Source organism: Girardinichthys multiradiatus, chromosome 24 (assembly GCF_021462225.1).
Source record: "Girardinichthys multiradiatus isolate DD_20200921_A chromosome 24, DD_fGirMul_XY1, whole genome shotgun sequence".
In the NCBI taxonomy this organism is placed as follows: Eukaryota; Metazoa; Chordata; class Actinopteri; order Cyprinodontiformes; family Goodeidae; genus Girardinichthys; species Girardinichthys multiradiatus.
Genome location: NC_061816.1, coordinates 19,281,780 through 19,309,378, shown reverse-complemented (window position 1 = coordinate 19,309,378; position 27,599 = coordinate 19,281,780). Strand labels below are relative to the sequence as shown.

The 27,599-nt window shown below is 38.3% G+C and overlaps 1 protein-coding gene across 1 annotated transcript in view; it reads right to left on the bottom strand.

Annotated features, from left to right (window-relative positions):
• dmd (dystrophin) overlaps positions 1-27,599 on the bottom strand; it is a 361,839-nt gene that overhangs the window by 208,244 nt on the left and 125,996 nt on the right. The window contains exons 3-5 of the mRNA XM_047355828.1: positions 8,108-8,200; positions 6,372-6,452; positions 5,182-5,274 (exon numbers count right to left, since the gene is read on the bottom strand). Coding sequence (XP_047211784.1) covers positions 5,182-5,274; positions 6,372-6,452; positions 8,108-8,200 — 267 coding nt within the window. The remainder of the gene's footprint in view (positions 1-5,181; positions 5,275-6,371; positions 6,453-8,107; positions 8,201-27,599) is intronic.

The following is a 27,599-nucleotide window of genomic DNA, read 5'->3' as shown; positions in this document are numbered from 1 at the left end:
AGGCTACCAAGCTAGACCCAGTTTGTGTTTATAGACTGTGTCTGCAGTGATGAAGATTAGAGATGAAGATAGGTGCTTCTCAAAGGTATGTCTAAAGACCACGTCTTTTTTCTATTGAAATCAGTGGTTGCCAGTGTTTTTTGAGTTAGAGCCACTCCTCTTTATCAACCTAACAGGTTTTCTTCTATTTTTGCCCTGTATTTAGCTCTTCCAGTTAACTCTGACTAGATTTCCTGTCCCTGCTAAAGAAAAGCCTCCCCAGAGCATAATGTTGCCACCACCACATCAGGGTTAGTTTTCTACCCCACACAGCATTTTGTTAGGGGGCCAAACAGTTTAATGTTTAAGAGCACCTGCCTCCAGTTCTTGGATTTCTTTCAACAGTTGCATACTTCTTGCACACTTCTATAAGCAGTGCAGAACTCACACTGTCAATTATTGTCTGTAATGTTCTCTAACAAACCTCAAAGGCCTTCAGAGAACAGGTCAAATTTGGGTTTTTATTTAAAAACATTTTGGAAAAACATGCATCATTTACCTTCTACTACAGTTATGCATTACTTTGTTTTTTATCCATACCATAAAATCCTAAGAAAACAATGTGGCAAAATGTGAAAAAGGTGAAAGGACATGAACATTTTTGCAAGGCACTATCTGAACAGTAGTTCTACAGAGGAATAAACTGATCTCAATGTTTATAAATAATGTAAAGACTTACTGTGACATCACCTCACTGATCTAAAGCAATGGGATACAAAGCAATAATATCAGAGGCTCCTTATAATGTGATACAGTCCAGTGAGATCGAGCGGATGCAAGATTATCCTAACTAAAAACACAATGTAGGACTGTTTTGAATATACTGTATTTGCCTAATAAAGGGATACAAGGGCTTTCCAGAGATTCGGCCACTCCCAAAGAGCCGGCTAAATGATAAGAATAAGGTCCAAGCCACCAATATGTATGCCCTGCAGTTCATCAGATACCCAGTGGTATAATAGCCTGGCCAAAAGAAAAGGCAGAATAAATAATATTTAGTGTGGTGCAGTACACCAAGCATAAGGACCAAGGCAAGGGATTCATGAGCATCAGACCCACAATCCATGATAAAACAGAAAAGAACCAAGACGATGGCCCCTGGTGATGAACTGCTAAGTAAATGCCTCGGACATTGACAATCCAATGTGGAAATGTAGCCAAAAAGAATCTAAAATAAAGCTAAGGTGTACAACACTGGTGTGTATCCAATGCTGAACATTTTAATAAGCACTTTCAGAAGACAGTAGTAATACTTATGAAAGTGAAAATGATGATGCCTTTTTTTTTGAGATACCTGGATCAAACGCAGATCACTGTGGCTACAATAAATGTCATTCTATTTGGACCTGAACAGCTGTTTGCTTCCAAGACTTTTTTGACAAACAAGCTTATATAAAACGGGAAAAAAAGGACCAGCTGGATTTTAAATCCATTCATCATGGACATGGATATAAATTTTGGACTTTTGATAATTTATTTAAACTATTTTCTTTCCAGGTTCGGATGATGAAACAATTTAAAACCTCTACGAATTTTAAAAAACAAGAGTAATGACCAAGTTTGAAGGGTCAGTATTTTGCATACAGGCTCATGTACATACTGTCCATACATTGCAACTCATATTTGGATCTTTGCAGAGACGTTGCAGAGACACCTCATGTTTTGGGGCATGCTTGAGGTCCTGGCTTTATTCTGGCTAGATATTTAAACATTTCAACAGATTATTAAAAAAGTTTATGTCCTACATTTTAAAATTGTCTATAGGTTTTCACTATAGTTGAGGTCGGGACCGTTCCAGGAGCTTAATTTTGGCCATGTTAATAAAATCTAAAATTGTTCTGATGTATGTTTAGGATCATTGTCCTGTTGGAAGGCTCAATATTGTTCAGGTTGTAACCATCTAGCTGTTGAAGTAAAATTGAAGAATTTGGAGGTAGTCATCATTATTTTTCATCATTTTTTTTAATCATTATTCCATCCACTTTGTGCAATGTAACAGTAGTACTGGCAGTGAAACGAAACCCTCAGCATGATGCTACCAGCACCATGCTTGACTTCTCCAAACATACGTCTTGTTATTGTGGCCAAACGGCTCAATCTTGGTGTTCTCTGACCATAAAACCTTTCTCCTGAAGACATTAGCCTTGCCTATGTGCGCTGCTGCACATTTCAGCTGAGCCTGAAAATGTTGATTTTTTAGCAGGGCCTCTTTCTTTTTGGCACCGTTTCAGTTCATACTGATATTAAACTAGCTTCACTGCAGACAGTGACACTGGTGTTGCAGAATCCGTCCTTGAACATTATTGCCTCCTTTCACTTGTAGGGGTCAATTTGGGTCAGATAGTTGAAACTTGGACACATACGGCAGGACAATGGTCCCAAACACACAACTGATTTTGGAAGGCTTACTGAACGCCCTCCCAAAAGTCCGTCTTTTAACTCTATTGAAAATGTATAGATGATAATTAAAAGCTAGGTCCATTCCAGAAGACCAGCCGATTTAAATAAACCTGACCATTTAGAGAAGAGTAAGTAAAATGTTCAGCCAAAACTATGTCTGAAGCCTGATGATGATGAGAACAATTGTCTGGTCTAGGTGCAACTTTCTAAATGTCATCAATTCCCAAACTTAGACTGGGTGTATGTATATATTTGTGTCTGTATCCATAATATTGGCCCTGTGTGGATTAGAGAATATATGCATTAAATTCAAACTTGTGTACATAAGTGGTAGTTTTAAAACTTGTAGTCGACATGTATTTTTCCATCCACCCCTGGAAAAAAACTGTTCAAATGCATCATTAAAAGGCCATAATTATTATGGCATCAACGCCCATGATGAGTGTCTGAAATTTCTGACTGGCGCTTTGGGTGCCTAATATACTCTACCTCATGTTAATATAAATCATATTTTTCTAAAGACTTAAAAACAAATCATTAACATACAAGCAATAACAATCAAACTCATAATGCTATGTGGAGTAGTGCAGGTATGTGGTTTTACATGCACCTTGTGTGAGCTCTACTTAGAGGTGGCAGATGAGTTATCAAACATTTTTATTTTACTTCAAACATGAACATGAAAGTAAAGCCAAATTAGCACTACAGAGTGTTTTTTTATATAATATAAATTGAAATTTTTCCCATTGTTGTCAGTTTTATTAAATCAGAGCATCAATCACAGTGTTTTAACTAGGTACTCTTCAGTTTATTTAGCTTCCAATCTTTAAATAATGAGGTGCTAATTCGAATCTATTCATTCTTAATCTGTCAGGGCTGAATTCATGGCTAGTTTTTGTGAAGGGTGAGCATGAGAGCATGCATAGGCGTGAAAGTGTATGGAATACTTTTTGACCACATGATAACTGGCCAAAGGTTGCTTGAATGACAGCTCAAGCTAACTGCATCAACAGGCCGATACAGGAGCCTTGCAAAGCAGAGTTTCTGGGAAGATTCCACTCTTATGCCAAAAGAACTTATAGAAGAGACTAAAATAGGAAACACACCAAAACCTAATGCAACACAGATATCCTCAGTGTCAATTAGATGAATGCATGATGTGAAATCCCCAGTGCAAAGCACAGGGGAGGGCACGTTATGATTTGGGAATGATTTGCAATCAGCAAAGCTGATAATGATTTTAAATTCTAAAACTATCTCAACCCTAACGAAACTAACTTCATTTAATCTTACTCCAGATTCGGAAACTTGTTTGACTTTATACAGCTTTTGTTTTGTAGCACAAACATAATTACATGGCCTTGCAGAACTATTCATACCCCTTAAACATTTCCCCATTTTATCAAAAGGTCAATGTTTTTTATTGGGATTTTATGTAATAAACCAACACAAAATGCATAATTGTGAAATGGAAGGAAATTGATGATGACGATGGTTTTCAACCTTTTTACAAATACAAATCTGAAAAGTATGGTATAAATTTGGATTCAGCCCCCTGAGTCGGTAGTTTGTAGATTATTCTTTTTACTCCAAGTAAAGCTGTAAGGTAAAGGGAATTTTGCCTCTACCAGTTTTGAAAATTAGACTCCACATTAATTGCAAAATAGCTCACACACAGTCAGGTTCAAGTGTTGCCACATATTCCTAATTAGACTTAGGTATGGACTTTGATTGGGCCATTCACTTTGATCCCGCATGTTTCTTAATGTAATCCTAGTTTAACATACCTGAATCAAATGAATAATTCACCTGGCAAAATCTCACACTGTAAGGACACTAGCTCTTCAGGACTGTCCCTTTTAAAGAAAAGCATCCCCACAGCATGCTGCCCACCATTATTTCATATATTCCATGAAAGGGATGTACAGTGTTAGTTTTTCTCCACACCCAGCATTTTGTATGTAGGCCCAAAAGATCACTTTTGGTACCAGCTCAACAGAGCCCTTTTCTTCCAACATGTTTACTGTGTGATCTACATGGCTTGTGGCAAACATAAAACTGGACTCCTTAGGGTTTTCTTTCAACAAAAAATAAATAAAGAAATAAAAATGATGCATCATTGTCCTTCCACTTTACAGATATTTGGTATCATGTTTTGGTCTAGCACATAATGTAAATTCTATTCAGGTTTGTCTATCAAGGATATTTTGCAAGGCATGGTATTGCGCAAGAAAAAAAAATAGTAAAGACAAATTTGATATTCCTCCTCCTGTCTATTTTATATTGCTTCTTGCTCTCCCAGCCAGGTACTTAAGAAAAAAGATAATGAGAGAACCCATATGTTCGATGGGGTGTAAGGCTACAGTGTAAAAATATTTTCCTTATGGCGTCAGTATGCATATTCTGCCTGTAAGGAAGAATGTATCACGTCTTTCTTCTTTGTAGCAGCCTGACTGCTTTGAGCTTCTTGCAACATGATTACAGACTGACAGGTACAACATCTGAAGAACCCAGTTCAGATAGGAATGATAAAATGATCCTGACATGCATCAAAACGGGATGTGTAGCATTTGTTTAGCATAATATGAAACAAATGTGAGCAATTCTGATGACTGAGCTGCTTTATTTTTTAGCAGTAAATATTAAAGTCACCTATCATCTACTGGGTGAACATTAAAAAAATTCTTTGTAGCCAAATGTTCACTGAAAATGACACACACACGCATGCATCCTCAAACACACCTGCCAGTGGAGAATAATGCTCCAGATGAGTCCGAGAATCAGTTTGTGATTCCCATCAACAATGTCTGCCGCTCCAATATTCACCAAATCAACCTGCCGAGTAGCAGAGACACAAAAATCTCATGATGGCTTTGTTTTCCCAACACAAGGACTGCTTCATTTACCTCCTTTGGTTTTACTCTGTCTCCATAAAAGAAAGGGGTGTGTGCTGTCAAGCTCTATCAAAAACACTCAGAACTTATGATTAGGAGTGCTAGGCATACGCATTAAAGCACCTCCATTACTGTTTTGGCACCTTTAGTGTGACTAATGCTTCAGTTTTTCCATTAAAGTATTTGGTAAAATCCAAACAAACAAAAAGAAACAATTTCACTCATTTGGGAAAATGAGCTATGGCTTTTGGTAACATAGCATGTGTGTTAAACGGGATGTGAGGTTTTAACTGTTAAATTCAGGTCACATAATACCACCTCCAACTTTCGCTGAATCTCATCATTCGATGACTAAGAGCTAAGACTGTGGGCTGTTCCAGGCTGAGATCCAGACTGCAAGAGACTAGTGTTTGAAATCAGACATGAGGTGGGAAAATTCAGTGCTACTCTGCTGACGAGGAACTGGATACATATGGACGTGGAAGACAAAACTTCAAATTCTTAATCTGTTTTTTTATCTTTACATCAGATAGTTAACTGATTAAGCATAGATCTTTTCATTCAAGGCTTCATGGAAGTCTGATAAAGTCTGGAAAGCCCTTAGAGCTTTATCAGTTTAGTAGGATTTCTGAATGTCCCTTCATTATTTCAGGCTTATTGTTAAAGATTTACAGGTTGTAAATCTTGAGGTGTTGCAGTAGACATCACTGTTGGGTTTTCTTACCAAGTTAGCTCAAACAGATTTGAGGCCGAAAGACAAGGTAAGGTTTAAAGCCCCAGATATTCTGGTTAATGGCATCATAATCCTACAGTCTTACTGCAGGTTCACTAATTTTATAGAAAAAGCATGAATGTTTTATTCATGCTATAAGCTTCTAGGTATAAATTAAGAAGATGTAAAGGACAGCAGATACATGTCAGCAAAGGATGACATTGTCAATATTTAGCAGATTGCCATTTTAAAATGTATTATGTCCAGTTACTAATATACAGAGCATCTTTAGTCAGAGCAAAGAGTTTTAGTGTGTGTATACTCACATTGTTCTTCTGCAAGATCTGCAGAGCACGGTTGACATTGTTAAGCGAGTGAACACGGGTGGTCCCTCTCTCCAGTCTCACCTACAAACACACACACACATACAAACACACACACACACAGGAAGCAGGCAGAGGATATGAATGAGGAATAAGCAGACCTTGCTGGGTGAAAAGCCAAACTACAATAAAAGTGTGCATTTGCGATGTGTGTGTGGATGCTGGTACAAAATAAGATCTATGGTAATTTTTCCTTGAAGGAAAGGTAAAGAAAGTGGCACTGGCATGGCAAATAAAGATGAGAAAACAAGAGAAGAACACTGAAGACCTTGAAAACATTTGAGTGCTTTAAACTTTAGAAAATAAACCATGTCTTAACAAGACTGCCTTTCTTCCTAATTATGAACACAATTGCAATTATAGTTCAGCTACAGTGCTGAGAAGATGTAGCGCCCCCCTTGCAGAGTTCTTCTTTGTTGCCTTTTTTGTCACAGTTAAATGTTTCTGATCAAACGAATGTTTATATCAGACAAAGATAACCTGAGTGACACCAAAATCAGTTTTCAAACTATGAAGGGAAAAGAACTATTCAATCCGACCTTTCCCTATGTGGAAAAGTAAGTGACCCCTGAACCTAATAACAGGTTGTCCCACCTTTGGCAGCAACAACTGCCATGCGGCACTGTCCACTGTCTGTGGAGAAGTTAAGCCCACTGATCTATGTAGAATTGTTCATGCCTGTTCATCTTAATCTGATTTAGGTCTTGGCTTTGACTAGGCCACAACAAAACCTTATCTTTGTTTTTTTACCAATCAGAGGTGTAGATTACTGTCCTGCTGTGAATTTATGGTTTCATCAATTATGGAAAGTCATTGAGATCCTGAAGCCACCACACTACAGACATGTTTAACACACACTCCCAAAAACATGGTCTAAAATCAATGATGTTTCTCATTCGTTTTAAAAAATTTCAGATCAGGGAATCGTGTTGCTTTTTGAGATCTTGTCTACTTCATGCTGTCATACAGGTTCTATTTAAGTGATTTCTTGTGTCTACAAATTAGGCATTGGTCTATGAAGAGTGAAACTAGACTTTTCAAAAGATGTGGAAAATTCACAGTTGATACACAATTTCATTTATTCCCCATAGAGACAGTAATAAATTAAACCCATATTTAATAATCTGAAACATTAATGTGTGACAAATAAGCAAAAAACAGGAGGAATCTGTGAGGGGGAAAACGCTTCTTACACTTTGCTACACAGACTGATTTCAACTGCTATATTGCTGGAAATCTAAATACTTATTCCAGAACTAAATACAACACATTTTAAAAGATACAATATAGTACAGTATTACTTTTCCAATAGTTAACCTCACATTAGACAGAGAGGAAAATGTAAAAGCTAGTCAGACCAAGAGGGTCAGTAAAATCAAACCCTGGGTGTTGCAGGATGTCTGTGTGGTTCAGAGTAAACAGACACCCAGTCTCAATGTCTAAAGGTTTTCTAACTGAACATAGTGTTTGTTGATGGAAAATGATAAACCGCTCCTGTTTATAGCTTTGATGCCATTAGACTAGCAAACATGTCAAAATTTGGCATTTACCAAAGGCTTCATTCAAAGGTCTGCTTTTAGCTGCGGGCATGCAGAGCACCAGATGTGCTTCTCTGATCTATGTGTGGGCCAGTTCTATCGATTGTAGTAAAAGAGTAGTGTGTGTATGTGTGTCCCTACTAGCTCATGTCCTATAAGTCCCTCCAGCAACTCCAGCAGGCGTCGTCCATCACACAGATCTGAGAACAGATCCTCCACAGGTGGTTTTCCTGTCTGAAACACAGAGACAATGATACACTTTAACAGATTGTACTGAAACCCATGGAGAACATCAATACATTAAGACTATTCTTCAAGATTCACATGTTCCTAATTAGAAAGAAATGTTTTGGAAATGTCTTAGTTGTAAATCAGAACCAGAACCATTGGCTTAAAAATGAGTAACCAGTGATAAGAACAACTCTTTCATAGATGCTGCTGTGAATGTACTTGTTTCATAGAAAGGACAGTGGTTCAGTCTAAGTGGCAGCTCTGCTCTTCTCAAGCAAACACAACAGGCCGGCCTGGAGAAAAGGGACACATCTCTCGAGTAATAACAACGCAGCCTGGCGTTAAATGTGAAGATAACAATTTTATACCCAGGAGGTTGTTCTTTATCAGTGTTGACAAGCCTGGGCTTACAAACTAGGAGGTGAATCACACTAGAACATGCTGCAGGCTGAATACAGTATGAGTTTCCCCTCCTAGATTCCACACAAATCAGAGGACCTCAAAACTGATTCAGTAGACAAAATGCTAATCTTTTATTTATATGTACGATTTATATGTACTGCAAGTGTTATTGTGGATTTCCCACAACAAGCAGCAACGGAAATGCAAAATTGTAAAAAATAATGTATATCTTGCATGAATTCAAGCTGTTTATTTGTGGCTAATGTAACTCAGGCTATATGAGAGCAGTGAGCATATAGGAGAAGGGCTTTAAAGAAAACTTAAAAGATCAAACTCCATTTGGTTTTGGTAAAGGGTAATGTCACTGATTAAGATAGATGGTGATCCTTTAGAGGGATTTTTCATAAACTTCCCAACGACAGCTTCTTACATGCGGCTGCTTGCAAATAGACACCCTGTTGTGTCGAGCTCACCACTGTAGTTGGGCTTGGGAACCATGCCGAGGCTATGCAGAGCTGGTTGCTAGGCAAGAGCCAAAAACCAAAGGAAGTAGCTGATCTGTTCAGGAGGCAGCTGGAACAGTATGTAGCCTTATGTGAAAGAAGAGCCCTGGCACCTATATTCACTAAGGAGGAACAGAAAATACAGAAAGCTACTATTGTATTGATACTATTGTAAAGCCTTTCAAGTGTAGTGACCGCACACAGCTCAGATTTGAACTTTCACACGTTTACTGTATAAAAATAATCAGCACATTGTTTCCTCACTGGCATTCAATCGGATTAAATATTTTCTGTTTCAGGTCAGTTAGGATCGCCATAATTATTTCTATTTACTAAATGCCAGAATATCTTTTTAGACACATTTGTATAACTTTCTTCAAAGCCAAAGGAGTTGTGATGGCAGCTGAAGCTGGTAGGTCTTACATCATTCGCAGTGAAACGGGTCCTGGACAGGTATGAGCTGAAAAGCTACTCAGGGGATGAAGCTAATAATCCCAAACAAACATAAAAAGTGGGGCAAAGACCTTAACATCTGTTGACATGTTCTGTCTGATGAAACAAAAATTGAAGTGTTTGGCCATAATGACATCATCTTATTTGAAAGAAACAGCTTGAAAGCTTACAAACCTGAGAACTACACCGAACATGTGAAGTTCAAGATTGGCAGCATCATGTGTGGGTGTTTCACAGCAGGAGACAAGTGCACTTCACCAAATAAATGGCATTTTGAGGAGAGAACATTGTGTAGCAATGTTGCCGCAACATCTCATGACATCAGCCAGGAAGTAAAAGAAAATGAGTTTAAAACTTGGCTTTAAGACAATAACGTCAATGTTTTTGACTGACTATCCTGATCTCAGTCACACTAAAATGTGTGGGCATAGGTGAAAAGATGTGTGAGAGCAAGGTGGCCTACAAACCTGACTCTGTTCCAGCAGTTCTGACAGGAGGAATGGGCTCAAACTCAAGCAGACTATTGTGAGAAGCTTGTGAAAGCAAACCCTAAACATCTGACCCAAGTAAGGCAATTTAAAGGCGGTTTTATCAAATATTAACAAACTAGAAGCAAACTTCTGAATTTGAAGCAAGTAAAGGAAAAACTCCAAAAAATAACCTCTCTCCTTATTCTGGCATTTGGCAAGTATAGATTATTTTGGAAGTCCTAACTGACCTAAAAGAAGAAGAGTTTCTTTCGTGAATGAATACATGTTGGAAACTTTGAGAACGTGAAGCATTGGCTGTGTTATAGGCAGCCATTATTTCATCTTATTGGCACAGCTCTCTGTTCTGGTGAGCTACTGTATGTACCGACTCAGAGGAAAAAAGGAAGAGAACAAACGACACACAGAACCACAAAAGAAACCCAGCTGATTCAAAAGAGAAAGAGACCCCCCTCCAGTAGAGTAAATATTTTGAGCATTTATTTATTTTCCTCCAAAAATAGCATCAGTATTATTGTTAAAATTATTTTTTTGTTCATTCCATTTTTACTTTAGTCATCGGAAAATAGACCTCAGGATGATTCATATTAATAACTAATTATTTTGATTGATAAAATTGATCTGTATAAAAATTAAATCTAATTTGCTTTTTTCTAAGATAGAACAGATATGAGACTGATCAACATAATTTTATTTATAAAGCACTTCAACTAAGGCTTAAAAGAAGGCTGAAACAAGTGCTGAACAGTAACATAAAACAGATAAATAAAACAGTTGTGTTGAAGGCCAATGAGTAAAAGTAGATTTCCAAATGAGATTTAGTCTGGAGTGGCAAAGCGTTCCATAGTTTTCTAAACTTTGCTCTTTAGAACACTGTGCTTAAAGTGAAACCTTTTTAAGTAAGGTCCTAACGTTTTTCTCATACCTACAGAACAGACATGGTTCCTACAGCCTGACGTAGATGTACCCAAACTCTCACCTGTTGACTGGCTTCCCACCAAAAGAGTTCAGCACCATTTCTCCTAGATTATTAATATTCCGTCAGTGAGAGACTAAAAAATCCATTCCTCATTCTGCCCACAGAAAACTATAAAGAATGTATTTTGTCTTTAACTGAAAACCTTCTTACAATTTTTCTCCCTGAGGATGAAAACGGATTAAGTGTTCCCAGAGCAAAATGAAGGCTCCCATGACTAAAAGTCCTGGGGGATCTAATAAACTTTAGAAACCTGAATGCACTTATAACCCAAGCATCAACAAAACTGTACAATGCTGAAGTGAGGAGACTAAAACAACTAAAGATTCACTAACTTAACTCTATTCCCCAGTAAACTATGTTTTAGACTAGATTTTACTACAAATACATAATTGCTGTGGCGTAATGTGGACCTTCTAGCACTCCATAAAGTTCTGTACTTCAGCTATACTGGAACAAGAACCTGATTGATAAAGCTACCAGGAAGCACAAAAACACTGCAATGAAGGTTTTACAAATCAGAAACAGCATTTTAAATGATCTGTAATCAGTGATCAATAATCTCGATCCATGGTCCTAATGCCAAAAATGTAATAAAAATTAACCCTTTTGTGTTTTCGCAAATTGAATAATGTCTCACAAATGATAAATCTGTTTTAGAAAATCTGTTTTCAGTGAACAATTATCAGCTTTAGGTTTGACCCATCAAGGTATTCAGAGTTTTTAACAGCAGCTGCCAAATTCAGTTGGTCACCTGCAGTATTTTCACCATGTTTCATTTACTAGTTTTTTTATGTAGGGACCGGTGTTCATATCACCAGACATTTATAACCTAAGCTAATTTTTAATGTTTGTCGCCAGTTGTGCTTTTGGTTGCATAAAAATAGTTAGACAAAGTTAATTTCTCGTCTTCACTACTGTGAATTATTTAGAAAATTAAAGGATATCTACCCCACTAGATACAGTTAATTATATTTAATATATGCATTTATGTTAAAGGAAACCTAGAAGAAATACATTAAGGTGAGATTATGTCAAACTGTTCAAGAAATCAAAGAGGAAGAGCTTTTATTTTGGAGAACAAGAAGTCTTAATAATGACGCTCTCTTAATAGTCAAATAGTTAAAGTTTGTTCCGAAATTACTCAAATCCATTTACGAGAGTTAATTTGGAGAGACATTTGTGTGGTTATGGCGATGCATGGTAATGATGTTCTTTAGCATACAGTACTTAGCTTTGCTAAGAATTTAATGTGGTTACTTTGTTTCTCCTTTAATTTTACATGAGATCAAAACCCTACCAAAACAGCAAGACATGCTAATGTCTAAAGTAACAAGTAGTTTTAAGTTTAGCTGAATTACACCAAGGGTTACTCCCTTAGATCAGAGTAGTAGTAGCTGCTCCCTTATCATTTGCCGGCACCTGCTATTTAGAGCTAACCTGACCCTAACAAAAGGACACCACGTCTCAGTATTCAGACAAGGGAAAAAAGTTCAATGCCTATACCAATTAAGATCCAATCAGGAAAGACTACCAAGAAACGAGCCAATAATACCCACCTATTTGATCCCTAAACCAGGATTGACTTTCAAAAATCACTATGGTGTCTGAAGCAGAGAGGGCTCTTGTATGAATGACACCACGCCAATAAGCAGTTTCTTGTTTAGCTTATAAGGTTTTACAAAGCCAGACAGTGCATCAAATGATGTTCAAACAGTGTAGAATAATTAGGTCCAGGTTAGACCAGTCTACCTATTGCAGTTTTCATGTCTGTCTCCACCTAAAACATTGGTGTTAATGCCAAAACCCATTAAACATGATAATTTCATTAACTAGATGAAGTTTTCATGAATTTCAAGATGATAGACTACGTTTTGTTTTTATTTCTATCCCACGTGTTGCTGCTTGTGTAAGCTCAGATACCCTACATCTGACAGCCACTGCTACTCTATATAACATCTTAAACCATGTAAGGATAGCTACTATTTGTAGTTGTCTGACAATCATCACCCACACTCAGCAGCAGCCTGAGTTAGGCTGCCACATTATTTCCACAGCAATTCCAACCCTCTTGTGACATCTTTTTTTTTTTTACTAGGCTGTCAAAAATGTCAAAATCTTATGTCTGGAAGTGCTCAGGCACCACATGAGATTTACTGGCTGTTTGAACACCAGAGGAGTAATTAATACCTATGTCTAATTAGTCAACATCCTGAATGTATTCTTGAAAAATGGCTGCACGGTGGCGCAGTTGGTAGCACTATTGCCTTGCAGCAAGAAGGTCCTGGGTTCAATTCCCGTCCGGGGGTCTTTCTGCATGGAGTTTGCATGTTCTCCCCGTGCATGCATGGGTTCTCACCAGGTACTCTGGCTTCCTCCCACAGTCCAAAGACATGCCTGTTAGGTTAATTGGTCTCTCTAAATTGCCCTTAGGTGTATGAATGAGTGTGTGCGTGGTTGTTTATGTGTTGCCCTGCGATGGACTGGCGACCTGTCCAGGGTGTACCCCGCCTCTCGTCCAAAGACTGCTGGAGATAGGCACCAGCTTCCCTGCGACCCACAATGGAATAAACAGTAGAAAATGACTGACTGTTTCAATTTGAATAGGTTTACAAAAGGGGCTGGTATATGTCATCAGCAGTCCTTGGGTGAAAGTTGGGGACACCCTGGAAAGCTCGATGGTCAATCATTTTGATTGATTAATTGATACCCCAAAGGTGGAAATCACATGGGAAAAACAAACATAACAAAAACAACCATTTACACACTTAGAGCAGATGGCTACTTCTAATCTCCAGTTAACATGCATGTTTTTTGACAAGAAACTGCAATATCCACAGGAAGCCTAGACATGCTCGGTAAGAAAATGCAAACAGAAAGGCTATTGCCTCCAGAAGCTCACTAACTAAAACAGGTGGCAACATGGCATGTTTTCTATTGGTATTTATGTTTTACAACAACTTCAAAACTGTGCATAATTGTATTATGGAAGGACAGTATTTATCGTTTCAAACTTTTCTGCATATAAAGATCTGAGTAGAGTGGGGTGCTTTTTTTATTTACTGTATCTCTGGCTGTATGGTGAGGATCCTTATCCTGTTGGAAGATGAATCCCTCAGTCTAAAATCTTTTGCAGCCACTAACTTGTTTTTTTTAAGCATTTCCACAACACCTCCATGCATCCCACAGCATGATGTTGTTAACACCATGTTTCACCACGGTGATGTCGTTGTCAGAGTAATTTGCGTCAGAGCATTTTGCATGTAGGCTAAAAAGTTAAATTTGGTCTCATCTGACCACAGCACCTTCTTCTGCAGAGGGGACTTCTTTCATCTTTGAACCATTGATGTCTTTTCGCCACTCTTCTATAAAAAGCCAGATTTGTAGAGTGCATGAGTAAGATAAGAAATCAGCTTTTTTAATTGAATGTTGAATATAACAGATTTGATATAACACTAAAGCTCGGGTTGCAATGTAACAAGATATGAACATGTTAATGAGCTGCTACTTGTTTTGTTTGTGTGTGCATCTGCAAATTCAGCTGCTTATAAAGTTAAAGACCTATCTTCATCAGATATCTCAGTAAACACCTGCAAAAAAGTACATGCTGAAGGGAAAATGTAAAAATTGAAAATAAAAAGATAATGATCACCCTTTTCACAAAGTGCAAAAAACCTTCAAGAACTGTGTATCACTTTATCTGAAAGGCCAAATCTGTGTTGTTAGTATGCTGTCCATCCTCCATGTCAGATAAAATCTCACGGCAAGCAACAAAATAAATGGAAAGCAGTGATGTTATAAAGAAAAAAAAATGCCTCTGTAATTGAATTTTCCAGCAGAACACCATGGACAACCACACTCTAAATTACAAAGAGAAAAACAAATGAGATGCTACCTATACAATGTTATCAGAGGGCAAATAAAGAATGCAAAACACTCTTCTATCCAGAAATGAGAGCATTTCACTAAGATAGTAGTAAACTTAACAAATTTAAAATAGTCTCTACAGATAAATGGTCGTTGCCTTTTTGTTAGTCACATGGGACATTTGCTGCTTGTGTAAACTATTGACCGACCCGTGCAAGACTGGCATTGTCGAAGTAAAACTGAATTATGATGACTCATGAGCAATACTAATCTATTTAGCACAAGTTTAGATTTATTTATTTCAGATTATTTAACATAGGAACTCTGAAAGGTTTCCCAGTTAACTATTCTTTTATCCCATTATTAGATTCCTTTTAACATAATCTTTAATAAAACCTGGCAGTTAACAAAATATGCAAAAACAAAAACACATTGATGATTGCACTGCATTTTATTTAGGGGCATCAGGGTAACTGAATGAAAAGGCATGTCACACAAGCATTTTTTATAGGCATGTATTACTTTTTTTCCATTTCACAAATATGCACTACTTTGGGTTGGTCTATCACATAAAATCCCAATGAAAGATGTAGTGGATATTCAAAATATTTTAGAGTTCAGAACTCGACCAGTCTCACTAGTTAACAAAAATCTAATCCTTCTCGTAACTTCAACTTAGTTCATCAATTAAATCCATTTAATCTTGGTCATGAATTAAACATCTCCACAGGGTTAAGATCTGAACATGAAGAGGAGATTTCGCCTCTATTTTAGCATCAACAGATCTAAAAAAATAAAAATAAAAGCAAACAAGAACAAGTAAACATTTTACCGCTCACGGACAGATTATAGAAGAAAAAACGAGATGATCCAATTAATGTGTGCTCAATGTTTATTGGGGAAGGCTTAATCAAAACATGAATGTTCTTTTTCTGTGTGTTTTACATCTGGATGTCGAAAATATTACCAAGAATCGGACTCAGATGTCAGGGGAAAATGTATTTTATTGGTCAAATTTAGACTTTTATGACAAATTTTTATTTAATAGATTCAAAGGGGGAAATGGTAGAAAAGAAAAACTAAGTTTGAAAGTTACGAAGCACCAGAGAACCTGAACCGGACAAGGTCCAAGTACCTTTGAGACTGACATGCGTTTCCCATCTTCAGCTCACAGGACTGGACTGAAATACAGATGGTCCCATGCTGTGCTAAAGAATATTTCAGCAGTATTGTGGAAGACCACTTAGCAGCTACTACCTCAAGCTATTGTGACATTCTATAGAGCTGAGGTTGTAAACACTGATACAAGCTAATAGATACCTACATATAATGTATTCATTTTATTCTCTGTTGTAGGAATGATTATTATTGGATATGATTATTAAATCAGAGCATCTAAACTCTTCATAGCCATGATAATGTTATATATATGTACAACAGATAAGTTTCACCTTTAAAATATATGTTTATTATGATTAGATGCTATTTTGCAGAATAGATTCAACTTTTTTTTTAACCCAGGTGTACAAAAACCATGAAGGATGAGAAATGCATCTTAATATTTCAGGAATTTTCTAAACAGCTTCAATAAAAACACCCCCAGCAGCCTTTTTTCTTTGTCCTTTAAAAGATTTTTGATGACAGCTCTTGCCCCTTAAATGACTTTGTTTTCAGTCTGCCTTGTTTTTCTCATGATTTTTTTTTTACCACAATTACTTGGAAGGCTTCAAGAAACACAGCTGTGCATTTAATGTTTAGGCTAGAGTCTTTTGTTTTTGACCTTAGTGCAGAAATTTGCAAAAACATCTAGATTCCTTATAAGTGGCCAATGTTGACTCATCTAACAGATTCATACAGCTATAGTAAATACTCAAGAGAAAGAAAAGGAATGTTCCCAGACAGAACAGTTAAAACCTGATAAAACCATGAGCTGTAAGGTCATGTGGCTGTACAGCAATGACTACAAGTTCAGATCTACTAGATGAAAGGTGCACTGATTGTCCCATGTGAGTAGCGCTGGGTACAAGCTGGAATTTGCTAGCCCTACTGTAGTTGTATCCTCTTAAGTAGCAAATCAGCTCAAAGTTGTTCTAACTGGACATACAGATTAGAACAGCACAGATGCCTGTAATGTTCATCCACAAGGCAGAACAGAGACCCATCACTGAACTGATGGGCCATTCGTCGTCAGTCCCTGCCTTTCAATAAACGCAGCCATTTCTGCTTTGGTGTCATTGGCAGCCAAGGGAAGAGAGTGTCAACGTGTAATCACTGGATTCAGGTCATCAAGACACAGTGCTGGAGGGCATGGGGTGTTCTAAAGAGAAATACCCAAGTCCTGATGGCAAGAGAAGATGCTACTTGGTTCTATTGAACTCCAGAGTAGAGGGTGACACGGGAGTGGATTTTTTTCTCCTGTCCCATCCCGCTCCCACAGAAAAATGTCTTGTCCCATCGCAATCCCAGGCCAGCATAACGAAAAAAATCCTGTCCCGTCCCACTCCTGGTAAATTGACTCCCACTCCCATTCAGAACGACTCCCACTCCTGTGCCACTCCCATTTTTGTTTTTTTCATTTAGTCTTTTGGCAATTTCTTTCTTTGAAGGACCAGTTAGGTTCCTGTTTTTAGTTGTAGTAAAGGCCAGTTAAGGTAAAAAGAATAATAATGAAGAAATAATAAAATATCAAACAAGGAAACAGACCATGCCTATCTTAGTTGAATAAACAAAATGTACCTAGTTGTATTTTACTTATTTATTAAGTGATTGTTTCCTTTGAACAATGACATCACTTTTATGTCTCAAGTTGCTGGAACGAAAGAAAAATGCACCTAGTAAGAGAACTGTACTTGTTGAACAAAAGGACAAAAAGGCATTACCTTCATAATTTAGAAACTGTACCTCAATGGTTCACAGCCCTGGTCCTCAGGGATCCCTTCCCTGCAAGTTTTAGATGTGTGTCTGCTCCAGAACACCTGATTCAAATTCTGACATGACCTCCTATACAGGCATCAAGAATGGAGGGTCAAACTGGACAAAATGAATACAATAAAATCATCATTAAATAAATAAATGTTGTGAATGTCCCATAAGTGAAGTAAATGTAACATGAAAGAAATGTAACATTAAATGTGCCATTAAATTAGCAAACTGCGTGTTAACACCGCTACATTCAACTCTCCTGAAGTTCGGTAATATTTGCGACTTTCCTGTCAGCTCTATGAGTTTAATAGATAAGTCCTTATTTCTGACATTACGTTACAAATCCAATTTTACCACGTCCAGTTCTCCACCTGCGTTTGCTCCCTCCATTCTGAACGCAGGTAGAAAACATCGATCAGAAGCACTGTTGGCTTGTGGGTCGTGTAGTTCGTTTGACTCGCATTATAGTATATGCTTCTTGGAAAAAAACTACACAATGGCGGCATCGATCCAAGTTTCTTTTTCTTAAAGTTTATAACAAAGTCTCAGTTTTACATTTACAAAGACAATTGATCCTGGATTATTTTCCCTCCTATTGGTTAGCTCCCGCTCCCGTCTGCTCCCGTTCATTTTTTATCTTGTACCGTCCAAATCACGTGATCTTTACTGATGCTGTCTCCCGTCCCGCGGGAATCCCGTGACCCGTGGGACTCCCGAAAAAATGTCAGCCTCTACTCCAGAGCCCTATAGTAGGAGCACCAAAGAGCTAACGTGGAAGCAAACCTAAATAAACAAAGTTGTATTTTTAATTTGTTAACAATATACTGTAGTGCATAAATCATTACAAAAACTTCAGCATCTTGAAAGGCTTTGGCACAAGAGTGGAAAATCTATAACTTAAGAAATACACTGAGACTGGTGTTTCTGCTAGCTAATGGGGCTAATTGCTAAAAAAAAAAAGTTGCAAAAACAAAGAATATCTCAAACATTGACTTTGTTTGAATGAAATAGGAAACTGTTTTTAATGAGCTGTCTGGTAAGAAGGTTTGTCCCTCATGTAAACAAACAGGGCTTTGCTGATGAAAAAGTAATGGCCGCTTATAGCAGAAAGCTTAACGCAAGGATGGTTGCTGGAAACATCTGGACTTTTTAAACCAGATTTTTTTTTTTTCTTTTTCTTTCTTGGTGCTGCTTTGTAAATTCCCAAAAATGTTTATTAAGCTGTAATTAGCATCAATAAGGCCCTTAACCTGAGTCAAGTATTGATGTGTGTTTATAAAAAAGCCAGTCGGATCCACCAGCTCCGTGCTGGTAAAATTTGCCTGAAGTCAATACACAGCTCCTAGTGCTGTTAGAGGCAAGGCCAGTTCTTGGCAAAGGAAACATAGACCGCTGCCTTGGGCACCAACTGCTGAAGAGGACGCTGCTGCGATGACAACAAATTACAAACAAAACATTCTGATGGACCTCCCACCGCTGCCAATCAGATGCACCGAAAAGGAAACATGACTCTGCCTACTGATGCCCCACAGCTGATCTAATGGAAGTAGACAAATAAATGTTTAAATTAATTACTTTGTGTTTAAATGTTTTTGCAGAGTGTCAGAGTAAGGGCTAACCTTTCTAACATGGTCCTTACAGTTTAGCTATATAACGTTAGCAGGCAGTTTCTGATGCTACATGCTAAAGTTAGCATATGATTTGTAGCTTCTGACAGAGCTGTTTCATGTATTTCAGAATCAGAATCAGAATCAGCTTTATTGCCAAGTTCGTGCATACAAACAAGGAATTTGACTCCTGTACACTTTGCTCTTTTGTTCTGTTTTTGCATTACAGAATATACAAATTTACAATTTACAATGTACAATATACACATATCTAATAGAAAAGGTGCATTTGCAACATCTGTATGCTGTTGTTTGGTACTCTATTGAATGTTCATCAGAGAAACAGCCCGGGGGAAGAAACTGTCTTTGTGGCGGCTGGTTTTAGTAAACAGTGCTCTGTAGCGGCGGCCTGAAGGTAAAACTGAACAGTTTATGTGCAGGTGTGTGGGGTCTGCTGAGATTTTAGCAGCTCTTTTCTTGACCCTAGACCTGTATAAGTCCTGGATGGAGGGAAAGTCAGCTCTGATTATTCTCTCTGAAGTCCTAATTATTCGTTGCAGTCTGGACCTGTCCTGTTTTGTGGATGAGCCAAACCACACTGAGATGCATGAAGACAGGACAGACTGAATGATGGCAGTGTAGAAGATGACCAACAACTCCTGTGGAAGGTTGAACTTCTTGAGTTGCCTCAGGAAGAACAGTCTCTGCTGGGCTTTCTTTCGAACAGTGTCTATGTGCGAAGACCATTTCAGGTCCTCAGAGATGGTGGTTCCTAAGAACCTGAAGTGGTCCACGGCCGATACATTGTTGTTGAGGATGGTGGTCCACCACCATTTCCACAGTCTTGAGTGGGTTCAGTTCAAGGTAGTTCTGACCGCACCAGTGTACCAGCCGATCCACACGCTTTCCCCTCCGACGCTTCCGGCGCAGGATCCCATTTAGAGCCGCAGCTACGCTTGCCAGGAGCTCATTGAACCTCGGATCAATGAAAGATGGTGAAAAAAACCCAAGAGAGGACTCTCTGATGTTGAGAAGTTCCTCTCTACTGAATGAGACCACAGGATTGTGGCTCGAAAAACATAAAAACACACAAAATACACAAACAAAGAGAGAGCGAAGCTCCGAGGCTGCCATCGTCGGCGCCGGTGAAACAGGAAGCTACAAATCAAGAGGCCAGCTTCACTGTGTCAAACCCATTATTTGTTATAGTGCTTGTTGCCCAAAAAGCAAAAAGTTTTATTCTACCTTTTAATTCATGTGGACTTAAGTTTGAACAGAATGTGAATCTCTGCTCATTTTCTCCTTTTACACAGAAATAAGTCTGCCACTGAAAAATAACAGGAAGACTGTATACCCGTTTTACTGAAAAGGATCAGACACTCAAGATGAAGCTTTGCCGCTTTTCTTTTATCTGTTATCTTAAATATATTTCACAAAATAATCTGCTTTTCATGTTCTTGGTGTTAACAGAATAGGATAAAGCTTTGAATGAAATAGCAAGAGTCATTTTTGCCCTGATTTAAATAACGAATTGTAGTGAGCAGTGGAAAATGATTGTTCAGCAGAGCTAAAGAAATCTTGCTTGTCTGCAATGTCCAAGTGGCTCTCCCAAAGGACAAAGAAAGGTATGTAAAACCCTTTATTGAAGCCAAACTTGGCAGCGATGGAGCGCTGCGGGAGATCTTGCTTACACAGGTCAAAACATGTGCCACATTCAAAGACCAAAACCCTTTTTACCTTTGCCATGAGGTCGTCATGACAACATGAACCACATGAAAGCCAGATTTACTGATTTAGATATTTTAGGTAAATGGTCTTGAACATTTTTATCTTTTTTTAACTGATGAATAAACTGAGTTTAAAGGCAGTTTTTAATAACATGCCTACTGTTTTGTCTTCTTTTTACATTTTAAAGCTGAACCTACAATACTTGTAGTTTCTTTCCAGGTCATAATGGTATTTTAATAAAAAATTTGTTTATCCCGTTGGTTAGTTGCTTTTGCAACCAAGATAAGTTTTACACTAAATTGTGTTTATGAACTGCATAACATATAAGTAATCAAGCAAGCAATTAGAAATGGGTAAAGGGGAAATGATGTAAAATAAATCTCAACACAGTAACTGTTTGATAAAGCAAGATGTGACCTTAGATAATCTGAGTGAGCTGCACTGCATGTTGGTAGCATTAGGAACCAGGAACCAATGAAATTCAGCAACATCATTCGTCTCGTGGTTGCAGCTTCTGCCAGAGTAAAGTTTAATGAGCACAACAACCAATCATTCACACACACACATTGAAAAACACACTGTCAAACAGTAATTTTCCAAATTATGCTCACTGTTCATTTCAGACAGATTTCCCATTCATTGAAAGAGCAGCACATACACATTCTCTGCCATCCCTGACAATACAAGTCAAGGGTTCTCATTGCTTCCCAAACACACTTATTTGCAGATTAAATGGCTTTGGAGCTTAATCACAAGTTTCATATTGATTTTACAGCCTTGCACAACAGCTACGTAACATATTCACAGCGTGCAAATTTTCCGTGCAGGAAAAAAACGAAAGCAGGATTCCGATTCTGATTTGGTAAATTACCACCAGAAAGTATTGCTGCAGGGTACATTATGATTACACAGCTTATTTACAAAAGCACACAGAGAAAGAAGAAAAAAAATCTGTTCCAGTTGATTTGTCACAATATGTACCAGAATCACAGTGGGCCAAGAGATTCCTAAAACGTATTAAAAAGTGCAGAGAAGTCAACTCTGTGCTTCTGTGGGATGGGATTTAACAACTAAATAAAAACAAAAGGAACTTGTGTTTGTTTGACAGTAGGTTCAAGCAAGCTGCTGTCTGCAGCTTGAGGATGGTGCTGGCTGCAGTTTGGTTAACACACACTATAATCCTTCAGCTATAAAATCTCTTCTTGAATGTAATGTTATTTATTTCTGTTGAGAAACAGAGATTAAAAAGATTTTGGGTTTTTATAATAGTTTCATGGTCATAAACTGGTAGATAACTGGTAGATAAATAAACAATATTTCAATAATTGTTTCAAGCAAACACAGAACCAGAAAATTTAAGAATACCTTGTGTATTTACACTGTATATATTTTAATAGGACAACACTGAAGATATGGCACTTTGATACAATGTAAAGTAGTCAGTGTACAGCTGTATAACAGTGTAAATTTGTTTTCTCATCAAAATAACTCAACACACAGCCATTAATGTCTAAACTGCTGCCAACAAAGGTGAGTACAGCCATAAGGGTCCAATTTGTGCCCAAAGTGTCATTGTTTTGTCTGGCCACCATTATGTTCCAGGGTTTAGGTCTAGTGCAAGGGTGTCTAACTCCAGTCCTCAAGGGTCGGTATCCTGCAACTTACATGTGTCCCTGGTCCAACACGCCTGAATCCAAATGGCTGAATTACCTGCAGTCTAGTAATTCATGCAGTCTAGTTCTACAGAGTCCTGCCAATGACCTAATTATTTGACTCAGATGTGGGGAAGCAGAGGCACATCAAAAAGTACCAGGACTCCAGCACTCAAGGCCTGGAGTTTGACACCGGTGGTCAAGGGACATACTTAACCAGTCCAGCTCATTTACTCTCAGTTTCTTCAGCAGGGCAGGTGTGTTTGGGGTCGTAATCATGTTGGAATACTGCCCTACAGTCCTGTTTCTGTAGGGAGAGGATAATGCTCTGCTTCAGTATGTCACAGTACATGTTGGTATTCATGGTTCCCTAACTGAACTGTAGCCCCCCACAGCCGGCAGCACACATGCAGCCCAAACCATGTCACTCCCACCACCATGCTTGACTGTAGGCAGTGCTCACTTCTTGTTGTGCTCCTCAACTGGTTGCTGACACACATGCTGGACACCATCGGAACCAAATGAGTTTATCTTGGTCTCAATCAGACCACAGAACATGGTTCCACTATGTCCTTAGCCTGCTTGTCTTCAGCAAACTGTTTGTGGGACTTCTTGTACATCATCTTTATAAGAGGCTTCCTTCTGGGACAAAAACCAGGCAGACCAATGTGATGCAGTGTGTGGCATATAGTCTTATCCCTGACAGGCTGACACCCCACCCCTTCAACCTCTGGATGATGCTGAGCAAATGTACTCAACTGCTTTGGTTGGCCATGCTGAGGCCTGCTCTTAGTAGAATCTGTCCTCTTAAATCACTGTATGGTCTTGGCCACCGATAACACCACATTTAACACACCTGCTCCCCATTCACACCTGAGACTTTCTAACACTAACGAGTCACATGACACAGAGGGGGAGAAGTGGCTAACCAGGCACAATTTGGACATTTTCACTTAATTTTGTTGCCAGCGGTTTAGATGTTAATGGCTGTGTTGAGCTATTGTGAGGAGACAGCAAATTTACACAGTTATGCAAGCTGCATACCGACTACTTATCACTGTATCAAGGTGTCATATCTTTAGTGTTCAATGAAAAGATATAGTAAAATATTTACAAAAATGTGAGGGGTGTACTCATTTTTTGTGAGATAGAGGATGTTCTCTATATAAGGACTGAAAAGAAGCTAAAGCTGGACAAGTTGACTGGTAAAGTACATTGCAACAATATTCTTACCCCGTGAGCCTTTAAATTTACTCCTGATACAACCACAAACTCCTCTTTATATTATGTGAAATCGGATTATTGTTAAGTCAAAGGAAAATTATGCATAGTTCGACATTTTGCAAATAAAAATCTGAAAAGTGTAGCTTGTGTTAAATATATATCACTCTGATATACTGTAAATAAAATCCAGTTCAACCCATTGCCTTCCCAAGTCACTTTAGTAAATCCACCTGTGTGCAATTTAATCTTGGTATAAATCAAGCTGTTCTGTCAGAGGTTTGTTAGAGCCTTAATCAGAGACGTACCCAAGAGGCCCTTTGTTAGTCTGGAGGAGCTGCAGAGATCCACAGTTCAGATGGGAGATCAATTATGCACTATGCATATTTGGGCTTTATGGAAGACAGGCAAGGAGAAAGCTCTTGTTGAAACAAAGCCATCAAAAGTCCTCTTCGCAGTTTTCCACAAGCAATGCAGGAGACACATCAAACGTGTGGAAAACGTGTTCTGGTCTGGTGACAGCATTAAGCTGTGGGGATGAATTTGTTTACTGAGGAAGCTGATCAGAGTTGATGGAAAGATGTATAGAGCCAAAAAGATAACAATATTGGAGAAAACCTATTAGAGGTGGCATAAGTCTTGAGACTAGAGCAGCAGTCAAAGCTCCAGAAGAGTAATGGCCCTAAAGACACAGCCAGAACTAAAGTGGAATGGTTTAGATAAAGCAATTTTTTCCTGTTAGACAGGTCTAGTTAAAACCCAGACCTTAATGAAATCTGTAATCTGCAGCAAAAACTGAAAACTTATGTTCACAAATGCTATCGGTCCAGCTTGAGCTGTTTCTGCAAAGAAAAATGGGCAAAAATGTCAGTCTCAAAATGTGCAAATAAGGAAAACCATGTATCCTTTTCCTTCCACCTAATATTTCTGCATGCTTTCCATTGGTACATCATGTTACCCCCTCCCCAAAAAATGAAAATGCATCATAGTTTGTGCCTGAAAAGTGTGATAAAACCCATGGGGTACAAGGACACCTTTACAAGGCCCTGCCTAGTGGCTCCACACTAAAACACAGACACTATTGAAAAAACATAGCGCCAAAAGTAATTTAGCTGTTGAAAGCAACTACTCTCTGAAACACCTACATGTCCATTGAAATGGAAGACAAGAAAAGGCACAAAGTCGATGGAACCATGGTTGGAATACAGAAGCAGAAATAAGATGGCGTTCACTGAGGTCCCTAGATTTAGAGGGAATCTTTTTCTAACAACTTATACCACCAATCCCATGCAACATATAATTCTTCATAGTATTTTGGAGCTTTATTTGGAGGACTCAAATAACATGGTTGCAGGAAAGGAATCACATATTATCTCAGGTACAGACATTTATTCCTGGAATCTAGTTGGGTCCATTTTAAAGTCATTTTCGGTTAATTTCTGGAGAAATTTCTTGTGGAAAAGCAACAGCCACTAATAGTTGAAAAAACAGAAAAACCAGATGGAGTTCCTTATCTAAAAACAAATTCCTGAAGTGCTTGGTTTTATGGCTTGATTCTGCCTCATGAGTCTACCTCGCTGTCAGCCATCTCTCCAGCATCTTCTCACTCTGTTTTTATTAACCATAAACTCTCCAATCAGCCTTCCTTCACTCTTTCCTTTGTCTAACTCTGACTGTTTTACTCTAATTTACCCCTTTTTCACTTCTCTACTCATTTAAACACTTGTGCCCATCATTCTCTCCTCTTTTATAACGTTACCTTGTCCCATCTGCTGTCTCAAACACTGACGCCTAACTAAGTCTAGATTGATGAGGGCATCCATCCATCCTTTCCAGTTTATTCTTCTCTCCGTCTCTCTCAGTCGTTTTCCTCAGTCTTGTTCAGAGGAGATTATGCTGAAGAGGATGGTGAGAAGATTAAAAAAGGAGGGGAAGAACAAAAGTAAAGCTGTTCGTCGGACCAAAAGCCCAGAATACTGAAGTGCTTTAAGCTGGAATATGTTGAGGGGTTCAGACTGTTGGGTGGATGGATAATTGGGTGAACTACCGTTACATAACCTAGCCCATCACAGTTTAGGTTCAACATTCCTGGCTTGCCACCCTGGAGCCTGTTGCTCAGCTGTCTGTTAGTGTGTTGTTCATGCTTGGACAGGAGTTGTTTAGTCCACACTCTATCTAGGTCAGTTTGGTTCATTTTAACTCAACCCTCGTAGAGGGTATAGATATTCATCCTTTTTGACAAGACCAGGATTAGAAAGTCAACAAGATTTGAGCCAACAGCAAAATGTGAATGATTTGAGCATGGTTTGCGTTTATTATACGGTGCTGAATAAAAGCATTTACATACCTTATAAGATTTCTTCTTTTTTGTTTTAAATGTTTCAGGTCCTCACAACCATGGTATTATTGGACAGCGAGTGTTTCACATGGATGTGGAGTGACTTTGGTTCATTCTTTGCTAAATTGTTTTAATTTAGCCTCATTGTAGTGTTTTCGAGCATAAATATCCTGTATTCAGCCCGTATAGTCTGGATTTTGACTACATCAATTCCAAACCTTGACTATATTTTTTGGAACCATTCAGAGGTGGCTAGAGCCATTCGCCTTCAAGAGTTTCTGCTAGAAAGTTTGTTTAATTATGGCATGCCATCCAGGTCCTGAAGCAGCAAAGCAGCCGCACACCATCACACTACCGCCACCATGTTTAACTGTTGTCATAATATTCTTTTAATGAAATGCTATGTAAGTATTACATAAGATGCAAAAGGAGACACACCTTTCAAAAAAGTTTCCCTTTTGCCCCATCAGTCCATAGGATATGTTCTAAAAAGTCTGGATGTTTCTTTGGTAACTGTGAGACTGTGTGGCCATTGTGTTAGGTTTTGGTCAGCTTTAAAAACTGACAGAAGTCGATTACAATGTTTCTCACCTGTTTCGAGTATCTTTAGATCGGAGCATGATCTGTTGATTTTTGAGATCTTTTAGCCTACTTCATGCTGCCAGACAGGTTCTGTTCAATTGATCGTTTGATTCTACAGGCCCGGTGATTATTAGGCCTGGGTATGGCTAGTAAAACCAAACTCTTATTTCAATATGATTAATCATATTTAGTTTGTTACGTACAAGGGGCGGCAATTATATTTTCACTAAGGAGCAGGCTGATATGGATTGCTTTTTTCTCTCAATTGAAATCATTTGAAAACTGTATTTTGATTAGATATTAATTAGAATATTTGTTTTAAAATCTGAATCATATGAAGAATTTGATGCTAGAGAACTGTTAAAGTTGACTGTATGAAGCTTTCGAGTTGTCTCTGTAAAGTAGTTATAGGTCCATCCAATATTTTTTCCATTAGTGAACACACCACACGCTGCTTCAGGACCTGGATGGCATGTTCGATGTTGGAGGGGTTACAAAGGGAAGAATGTGTGGGCATTTGCTTTTTGTGAGTAGAGTTGAGTATTTCATTGTTTTAATCCATTTTATTGCGTTTGAGTTCTGTTTTTACATTGAGCTGCAAATTGTGACAGTAAGGAGTCTACTGTACCTATCTAGAAAATGAAGTCAGAGGAAGGAAGGACA